This window comes from Gracilinanus agilis, chromosome 4, assembly GCF_016433145.1.
Source record: "Gracilinanus agilis isolate LMUSP501 chromosome 4, AgileGrace, whole genome shotgun sequence".
NCBI classification, from domain to species: domain Eukaryota; kingdom Metazoa; phylum Chordata; class Mammalia; order Didelphimorphia; family Didelphidae; genus Gracilinanus; species Gracilinanus agilis.
In genome coordinates, this window is record NC_058133.1 from 371,824,761 (window position 1) to 371,835,470 (window position 10,710).

Consider the following 10,710-nt stretch of genomic DNA (forward strand, 5'->3'; position numbering starts at 1 on the left):
GAATGTAATGGACCTCTGTACCAGCAGCAATACAATGACCCAGGACAATTCTGAGGGATTTATGGTAAAGATGCTACCCACATTCAGAGGAAGGACTGCAGGAGAGGAAACATATAAGAAAAACAACTGCTTGAACGCATGGGTTGGGGTGGACATGATTGGGGGTGTGGACTCGAAACCACCACACCAATGCAACTACCAACAATTTGGAAATTGGTCTTGATCAAGGACACATGACAAAACTAGTGGAAATGCGCATCGGCCATGGGTAGGGGGGGTGCGGGGGTGGGGTTGAAGGGGAAAGGAGGAGCATGAATCATGTAACCATGTTAAAAATGAATATTAATAAATGTTAAAAAAAAGTATTAATATAGAAAAAAATAAATCTAAAGCTGGAAGGGACCTACCTCAGAGGCTATGGAGTTTAACCACTTTCAGGGAAAGGCCTTGGGAGATTATTAAAACATTTTTTTTGACACAGGTAGTAAGCATCAGAAGTGAGATTTGAACTCCAGTCCTCTGACTCCAGAATCCTCTAGAATCATGTTTAATCATCATGTTGATCAGTTTCCAAGTCTTTCAAAATAGTTGTTTTTACACTTGTTATTATACTATAAATTGTTCTGGTTCTGCTCACTTTATAGATTCAAAGTGAGGCTCAAGAGATACCACGTCCTTTCACCTTCTTTTATATAAACTCATACTTTTGCAGTCTCAATAATAAAATAAGCCTCTCTCTATCCGGCACCCCTTCCTTTTTTTTTCTTTTTAAACCCTTATCTTCTGTTGTAATATTAGTTCTAAGACAGAAGGGTTACAAGAACTAGTCAGTGGGGGTTAAGTGACTTGCCCAGGATCACAGAACTAGGAAGTATTTGAGACCAGATTTAAATCTAGAACCTCCTGTCTCTGAGCCTGGCTGTCTATCCACTAAGCCATCTAACTGCCCCCTCCCCTCTTCTTTCTTAATGTATTCCCAAACTCCTTTGCTTTCTCCTTTTAAGATAAACAAAATATAACAGAAACCAATCCCAGGCCTTTTTTTGATTCTTTCTATGCCCCCTGCTGCTGTTATGGTTCTCAGAGAACTCTTGCAACATCCTTTTCCCTACCCCTCACTCTCATTTCCCCCTTATAAAGTCTTTTTTGATTGCTCACTTGTATTTATCTTTTTATGTTTCTCTTAACTTCTGTGCTTACATTTTAAGTTTCTGGGAGACATCTCACTGTGGCTTGGGCTAGAGAGGTAGTCTTTTCATCAAGAATGTTGGGAAGCTTTCTGTTTCATTCTATTTCATTGTAAGGTTATATTGAATTGCTAGATGAATTATTCTTGCTTATAGGCCTTTGTCTTGTTTTTTTGGGGGCATTGTATCCCATACTCTCTGCTCCTTTATGGTCGAAGCTGCTAACTTGGATGTGATCCCCGATTATGGTTTCTTAGGACTTAAACTCTTCATGATTGCTTACAGTACTTTCTTTTGCTGAGAAACTCTGGATTTGGGCTATGACATTCTTAGTTTTCTTTTTGAGGTTCCTTCCTAGATGATCAATAGAGTCTTTCTTTTTTTTACTTTGTCCTAGTGTTCCAAGAGTCTAATATGCAATTTTCTTTTGTGATTTCTTGAAATATATCCAGTCTCTTTTTTTCCTGGGTCATTTCTTTTAAAAGGTAACTCAATGATTCTTAAAGTTTCTCTATATGATCTGTTTTCTAGATCAGTTATTTATATTATACTTTACATTTTCTTCAACCTTTTGACTTTGCTTTAATATTTCTTACTGCCTCATGTGGTCATTAACTTTTATTTGGTTCACTATAATTTTTAGGAATCTGTTATCTGGGTAAGATTTTCTATCTCTTGTTCCAATCTGTTAATTTTCATTCCAAAACTCTTTATCTCTTTCTAAAAAAAGGAACAAACAACTCTTACCTTCCACTTTAGAATCACTACACTGTATCGATTCCAAGGCAGAAAAGCAGTAAAGGCTAGGCAATGGGGGTGCCCAGGAAGTGTCTGAGAGCAGATTTGAACCCAGGACCTCCTATTCTAGGCCAGGCTCTTAATTCACTAAGCCACCTTGTTGTACCACCCCACCCCCCACTCACCCAACCCCATCCCCTAATTCCTGGGTCATATCTGAAAAAAAAATGTCAATCTGCAACTTGAGTCCATCACCTTCATTATGAGGAGGTGGACAGTGTTTCATCCATTTCTTTTCCAATTCTTATTTCAGGGGCAGCTGGATAGCTCAGTGGATTGAGAGCCAGGCCTAGAGACGGGAGGTCCTAAGCTCAAATCTGACCTCAGACACTTCCCAGCTGTGTGACCCTGGGCAAGTCACTTGACCCCCATTGCCTACCCTTACCACTCTTCTGCCTCGGAGCCAAAGGTAAGGGTTTAAAAAAAAAAAGTTTGGCTAAGATCTGGGTTAACTATAACTGTGACATTTCCTTCCACTAATTTAGTTACTTGTATCAAAAAATGATTGTTTGGCATGACTCAATTCTTGATGAAGCCATGTTGGCTCTTCTGCTTCCTTTCTATTCACCAACCATCTTATTAACAATTTGTTCTAGAATTTTCCCAAGTAACAAAGTATATTTTTCTAGCATATGAAAGAGAGACTCTGTTCTTTTCCCCTTTTTGAAATTGGGATTCTATCTTTCCTTTGAACATTTGAAATCTGCTTTCCCTAAATTGAGAGTGCATGCCAGACTATATCTAGATTTTCTTTCCTTCATCACAGATTCTAGGAGGGAATGATCACGTATCCTGGGGTTCCCATCATTTTCATCCTAGCAACCATTTTATTCGCTGTTATAATTGGCTCTATAACAGAATTTCCACTTGTTGCTTCCTCTACCTTTTGAAGGATGAAATTATTATTAAAGCAAGGCACATGGCACATGCTTAATAAAATCAAGGAGAAAAAAATGACTAAATGGCCTAGGAAAGAGGAAAAAAGAAACTATTGGTCAGAGCATAAAACCAAGGGGGAACAGAACCACCAGAAGTTACAATATAGAAATTATCTCCCAATAAAAAACAATCTCACCACTTCTGGAAATTTGATTTCCTTCAGTGGAATCAGCAATCATGAAGCTCTCTGAGCAAACCTTTTTTAACTTAGCAGAAAAAGAACATGGAGTATAAATTAATATCCAGTATACCTGAGATTGTACTTCATACTCAGCAAACTGATAAAAGATAAAAAAATATGATAAATACGGAGGAGTGTGAAAAAATACAGAGCCAGGCACAATGAAATAAGTAGAACCAGGAAAACAACATAAACAATAACTATGATGATGTCAAAACATAAACAATAACTACGATGATGTCAAGGAAAGAACAACATGCCCCAGAACCAAATAAGGAAAATTATAACAACCAAGCTTGTCCCAAAGGAAGGAGATTCTGACTCCTGCCTCTGAAGAGGTAGGGGAATGGGGGTATCAAACACTGGATGTAATTTCAGACTTTCCCATATATTGGTTAGTTTATTTTTGATTTAGTTTTTTGTTTGTTTGAAATCACAGATCATCTTATCTGACGCTTGGCAACGTATCATTTGTTAGCTTTGGGAGAAGATTTTTTTTTTTTAAGAAAAATTTTCCATGGTTACATGATTCATGTTCTTACTTTCCCCCTTCAACCTCCTTCCTCATAGCCGACACGTATTTCCACTGGTTTTAACATGTGTCATCGATCAAGACCTATTTCCAAATTGTTGATAGTTGCATTGGTGTGGTAGTTTCAAGTCTACATCCCCAATCATGTCTGCATCAATCCATGTGTTCAAGCAGTTGTGATGCAGAGTGGACTACAGGAGTGGGGGAAGCAGATTTTTGAAGGGACTTTTCTCTAGGAGAGGGCCTTTGGGGCAGCCTCTTTTAGCCTCAGGTTCCCAGATCCTCCTCCTCCTCCTCCTCCGCCTCCTCCTCCTCCTTCTTCTTTTTTTAAACCCTTACCTTCCATCTTGGAGTCAATACTGAGTATTAGCTCCAAAGCAGAAGAGTGGTAAGGGCTAGACAATGGAGGTCAAGTGACTGGCCCAGGGTTACACAGCTAGGAAGTGTCTGAGGCCAGATTTGAACCTAGGACCTCTCATCTCTAGGCCTGGCTCTCAATTCCTGGCTTTTTGCTCATCCTTCTCCTTCTGGTCTGCTTTTCTTTGTAGATCAACTTTCACCTTCTTTGCTTCGTTTTTTCAGCTGGTCAATTTGGGCTTTTAAGAGATTATTGTCTTGTTTTAGAGCATGTATTTCCTTTTCCCAGTTGTCTTCAGCCTCTGTTGATTGTTTTCTGAGTTCTTGAGTTAACTGATTTTAAGTTCTTCCAAAGCTTGTAGCCATTTCACTGAAGTTTTATGTTTTTTCTTGGTGTTCCTTTATCTTCTTCTGATCCATTTTCTGTTTGTTCAATTTCTGGATAAAAGCAGTCAATTGTGGTTTCTTTTTTCTTTTGTTTACTCATATTTTTTCCTTCTTTCTCCTCTGTAATTGGCTGTAATCTTGATCCTCTGATCATTTTTTTTATCTGTGGGTTTGGGCTATTCAGCCCTGGGAGGGCTTCTTCTGTTTTGTTGATTAATTAGGTTAGTGGGACCTGAAGCCAGATTTTCCCCAGCTGGTGGTAAAAGCTAAAGAAGTGAATTGGGCTACTTTCCCTGTAGTCTGTGGGTGAGGGTTGTTGGAGCTTCCCTGCCCTCTGAAGACTTCCAGTCGGCTGTGCTGATAGGATTAAGCCCAGGTGTAGTTGATCTGCATAGCTAGGAGTGCCCTAAGGTCAAAACCTAGAGAGAAAAGGGTGGGAGCAGCACAGATGGAGGGTTGTGCTGGAGGGTATGTTCACCCTCTCTGGGTTTCTCCCCCAGCAGCCTCCCTGCTGTCTGTGATCAGAGCCTTGAGTTTGGCACAGCTGTGCCAGAGAGGCACTATCTTAGACTAGTGCCCCTACCCACCCAGATCTGCTGGAGACTCAGCACATTAGGTAGAGGAGGGGATCTGGGATCTTCCTCCTTTCTTTCCCTTCCCACCTGAGAGTTCCAAGAATTCAGGCTTTTTTTTTTCTCTTCTTCCCCCTTCCCCCCTTTTAAGTTGGGTTCAGCTGGAGGATCCCCCAGCTCTGTTGTGTAGTCAGATTTGGTTTTCTGTTCCCTCGGAGCTCTTTGTTCTTGATTGGTGGTGAAGGGCTTTACGGAGGTCTGGAGCCTAGCTGCTTCTACGCTGCCCATCTTCTTAGAATTCCCCAGGATATTCCCTGGCTCTCAATCCACTGAGCTACCCAGCTGGCCCCTCTCCCATATCCTTCTGAGTGTGCCTGCCTTTTGGGCCCAGACCCCTTCTTCTGTGGGGACATCTGGAAGGCACAGGTGCTGTTTTCTAGGTTGTGCCCATCTTAGGGGATGCCTTTAGAGCAGAGGCCTTTTAGAGTTTTTTTCACTCTCTGCATGATATTTCAGTTTCATTGGGGTGGGGTGGGGGTGGGGTGTTGTGACTTTTACAAATCTCTCATTTTGGCTTTCCTATCTTTAGCTTTATCTTTCTTTTTGGTCTACCTTGTAGTTGTCCATTTTGAATTAATGTTTTTTTCCCACCAGCCCAGCCATACTTGTGACAGGCCCTATGTGGGACCCAAGAATGAAGTTTGTGAGAGGCATCCATCCAAATGGCACAGCCTATGTCTACAGAACATGATGATGAAGAAGAAGAACAGCAACTGGTCTTTATGTTCTACTTTAAGGGTTGTAAATCACTTTACACATTATCTCATTTGAAATTCACAACAACCTAGTGAAATAGGAGCTTTTATTATACCCACTTTATAGATGAGGAAATGGAAACTGAAAGCAGTTAAATGAATTACCCAGAATCCCAGTTAGAGAAAGTGTCTGAGTCAGGACTCACTCAGATTCAGGTGATGTCGGTCCAGGACCACACACTTCCTGTAGCTAGGAAGTACATTTTGTCTACTCTTCACCTGCCTCCAACACCTATAATAGCTACCAGCTGGTCAGCATGTGACCGGAGCCAGTCAAATTCTACTTGGTGACTATTAGTTGTGTGCCCCAGGTTTCTCCTCTCTATGTTAAGGGCCAATCAGAGCGCACTGCACTTCCTGGGGAGGCGGTACCCAGACCCTCTGCTCTCCTCTCTCTCACACAAGGCTCAGCTTGGCAAGGGGAGGGAGTCCCAGGACTACACGGATTAGTTCTGTTTCACTTTTTTTCCTTCTGTTTTAAACGTGCTTTGGTGTACAATGAAGGAGAAGGATATGGTGGGAAAGGTAGAAGTAAAAACAAAATATGATTAATTTTTTAAAATTTGAAAGTGTAATCTAATCAATCGTTGATGACTCAATTCATCTTTTTGTATTTCAGTTTCTTCTGTATAGTTTTATCTGTAAAATGGATATAACTTTCATGCCCAATATAAGAACATTTTAAACTGTAGAATAAATTTGACTGACATTCAATTTACACATGTGGAATTTTAAATGAAACAAAGTGTTTTGTTCCAATGTGTGGGTTCATGCTCCTCTAGGTCATTTTTATACGTTCATTTTTAGATTTGATCAGTTTATTATATTTTGTGTAATGAAGGAATTATATTAAAGCAAGCTAATGCTAATTAAGTTAAAGACTTTTTGAATTTTCAGATGTTTCTTGTTACGACTTGGGTCTCAGTTTTACTTTAAATTTATTAAGGAAAGGTACTGAAATATATTATGAAAAACTGATCTCTCTCTCACACACAAAAAGCCCTCAAATAAGAAGGCTGTGATGAACATTAATTCATTCTAATCCTACTGTCTAATTGCATATATTCTTCAGATTCTACAATGAGGCAGAAAAATGTCAAATCTTCAAGGTCAGACATGAAGCCATCATAAGAGCTGAATATAAAAACTGTTAATACTCTGGCATTCGGGCTATCAGGATGGAGGAATTACAGGCATTTCTTAAGTTTTATCTTGTGTGCTAATGATAGAAGTACATCCATCATTTTAGATAACATATAAATGTCATTTCCCCCATTTGCTTCTCTGATCTCTTTACATTTCAGTACCTTTCACAGAGGATCACACAATCTGACTTAAAAAGGAACTTAGAGGTTTTTCATCATCATCTTAACTGACACTCACCAAGCAATTTATGGCTTACAAAATACTTGATATTCATTATCATATTTTAGCTTCACAGCAATCTTGTGAAGTAGACACAATTATCCCCATTTTACTGATGAAAAAACTTCACAATGAAGTGGCTTTCTCAGAGATGCACAACTTGCAAACACCACAGATGGGCCCTTCTAACTCCCATTCAATTGACCAGCGTCCAAGTGGCAACAACAGGTTTAACATAACATCCTAGAACAATCTTTTTACAATTGTAACACTGTGTCACATTTTATTTAGCAACATTTCCCTGCCTTTAGTAAACTCGCCCAACATGTATTTATCTTTTAAATGAAACAAACATGTATTGTTTCAGGAGACATTCATCTTGCACTCATCCCAGGCTCCTGCAGGCCATCTTCATACCCAACAAGAACTCTCCTTGCCACTTCCCCATCTCGATACAACCTCATCCTTATCCTCATTTCCTTCAAATCAAGCTCCTCCTTCTCTGTGAAAGCCTTTCTTGATCCCCATGTCACACCCTCTTAGCAACTTTGTATTTATTTTGTATTTATTCTACCCATACGTGTCTCAGTAGAATTTAAGTTCCTTGAAAATAGGGACTATTTCATTCTTTTTAGGTGAATTCACAGCACTTGGCACATAACTGTTCTGTCATGTCAGACTGTATGTGCTACTGTGGACAAAGTCCACACATAGTGTCTTCTTAACAAAGATAATGGAGTAGTTTGCCATTTCTTTCTCCAGGGTGTTCCCATTTTACAGTTAAGGAACTAGATTATACATGTATTATCATGCAAAATATACTTCCATATTGGTTACTATTGCAACACAATATTCATATAAAACCAAAACCCTGAAATAAAACTATAAATAAATTAATGTGGAAGACAGTATGCTCTGAAGATCTCTAATTCTAAATCTTTTCATTACACCAAACTCCTTACAGTTGAGGCTGTAAAATATTTGGGACTTGAGATTAGTGTGTGATTACTCTTCTACTTTTTTCACTGTTCCTTGTTTCTAAAAACCTCCCAACTACATGAACAAAATTCATCATGATTCTCAAACTACTGACCAAATACAGTCAAATCCAACACAAAAGGAGATCCAGATGTAATCAAGCTTCATCCAGCCAGCAGTACAGAGAAGTGCCCTTTCAAAAAGAGAAGGAAATGGCAAACCACTCCAGCCTCTTTGCCAAAAAAATCTCAAATGGGGTCACAAAAGAGTTGGACATGATTGAAATGACTGAACAATAACAACTTTCATCAGTCTTCCACAAGAGTACGTCCCATAACTATCATATCCCTCTCCCAAAGCCTTCTCTTTTCCAGCCTAAACATCCCGAGTTCCTTTAACCAGTCCTCACAGAGCAGTTCTTCATGAATTCCCCATCTATCTGCATGAGTCTCGTTAAAAAGCTCCCTCTATTTTCTTCATTGGAATCATTTCAGTTTGTGTTTTCAGAATTTTACTCTTGAGGGCTTCCCATCCCTCTTGGACCAACTCTCTCTAGAATATCATGCCATTGGATCCTCTCTATTCTTTCTCGCAACACTGAGAAATCTACTATCCCAAAACCTAGTGCAAATCAGACAACATGCGACTTTTCTTCTTGATGCAATCCACCCCCTATACAATTTGCCAAAGTGATATTCCTAAAGCACCAGAATGACCACGTCCCTCTTCTGTTCAAAAACTCCAGGAGCTCTTGGATAAATGAGAGAATCTCATTCTTCTATCCTCTTCCACTGACCCAATTTCAGAAACCTCTCCCATGTCTCCTCTACATCACCTTCTTTCTATCATAGATGATAACATTTAAGAGTTGACCTAATCTGGCCCCGTATTTCATGGATGAGGTTAATGGGGCCAAGGGAACCAACATGATTTGCCTAAGGTTAGCTAATGTCAGATCCTGAAACTCAAGATTCTTTCCAGGATGCCTACAGAAACTTCTGGTCTCTTTTTCCACCTCTTCACTACCCTCCTTCATACCCTGGGGAAATCTCCACCCTTAAGTCCCACTTTCCTAACTAATGATTCCCCCACTTGACTCTGTGCCAGGGGCTATGGTAAGCCCCAATGTCCCACTGGAAACCAGCATTTCCACAGGACCCTCAGCAGTGCTCATTTTATTTCTAGACTCCTCTATGTCTTCAACAACTGTCTTGCATCTTGTGTGAGTACCCATCCCACTCCTACCTGATTCCCTGTTATATGTAGTCTTCCCTCATTAGAATATAAGTTCCTCAGGGGGCTGTCTTGCTTACTTGTATTTGTATGCCCGTGCTTTACACAAGGCCTATACATATCAAGTGCTTAATAAATGGTCTAGCTAGCTATTTTAATGTTGAAAGAAAGCTATCTTTTAACCTAATGTAGCAAAAGAAATAATGAGGTTAATTTTTTTAAAAAGGCCTTCATAAAATTATGAAGAATGAAATGAATAGCACCAAGAAACACTGTATACAGCAACAGATATACTGTTTAAAGAATAACTTTTAAAGGTCCACTTCCAGAAGTGATAAACAGAAACAAGTAAGACAGTTTTATATAGATTTTTTTTTTTTTTTTTGGTAAAGAGGGAAATACCTGGGAACTTTAATGTAACAAACAAATTAAAAAAGAAGAAGAAGGAGAGACAGCCTTTATCAGACTATACATCCCAACCTGATTTTGGAAAATATGAGTCTCTTTTCTAACCCAGTTCTCATGAATAAAATAATCAATAATTATGATTGATGGTATAAATGCCATAGAATGCTATCCATCCCTTATCTTAAAATAATAACAAAGAACACCATTAAACTTCCCAAATCTTTTTTATAAAATAGTCATTTCAATTATAATTTAAATTCAATAAATATTTCTTAACTATGCACCGTGATGGATACTGAGGGGGTGGAGACATCCCTTTGTTAGTGGATTTTTGCAATGTATTAGAAAGCCAGAACATAAAAATTCCTGCTAAGAAAGATCACCAATTGGAGAAACACTGGGGAAGATAAATACTCACCTGATATCCTGGCATGAAGATTCTGCTTCATACAAAATTCCCCAGGTTGTGAAAGAGATTGCAGAATTGTCAGGGCTGCCCTTTTTAAGGCACTATCAAAAATAGGGAGTACCTCAGTGGGGAATGCATTGAAATATTCCCCAATTTCCATGTTCGTCTCAAAAAGAGTCATAGCATCAACCACTACAGGATAGTGAGTATCTTCATCTTTTTCTTTCAGGATCTGTAAGACTTCATTCTTATGGAATTCTGAAACATATGATTCAAACACCTGACCAATCAGAGCGACTTGATCTTTATTCATCATGAACCTAGGTAGACAGAGAAAGGTTTAAAAAATAAGTACAATGACAAAAAAAACACCCCTTTTGTATTTTGAAAGTTTTGTTAAAAACAAAACAAAACCAAAAATATATAATTTTAGAAAACTTATGGGCCACCATTTTGTATTAATTAGTTCCCACATGAACCAAATGTCATTAGTTAGCTTAAGTTAATCAGTTTTTAAAATAAAATTATCAAGAATAACTTAATTATTTA

The 10,710-nt window shown here is 38.8% G+C and overlaps 1 protein-coding gene across 2 annotated transcripts in view; it reads right to left on the reverse strand.

Moving 5' to 3' along the window:
- Positions 1 to 10,477, reverse strand: part of MCM9 (minichromosome maintenance 9 homologous recombination repair factor) — a 168,971-nt gene extending 158,494 nt beyond the window's left edge. The window contains exon 1 of one of the 2 annotated variants that reach the window (XM_044676842.1): positions 10,171 to 10,477. In XM_044676842.1, coding sequence (XP_044532777.1) covers positions 10,171 to 10,477 — 307 coding nt within the window. The remainder of the gene's footprint in view (positions 1 to 10,170) is intronic. The other variant, XM_044676843.1, reaches the window with a different exon arrangement.
- Positions 10,478 to 10,710: the final 233 nt, after the last annotated feature.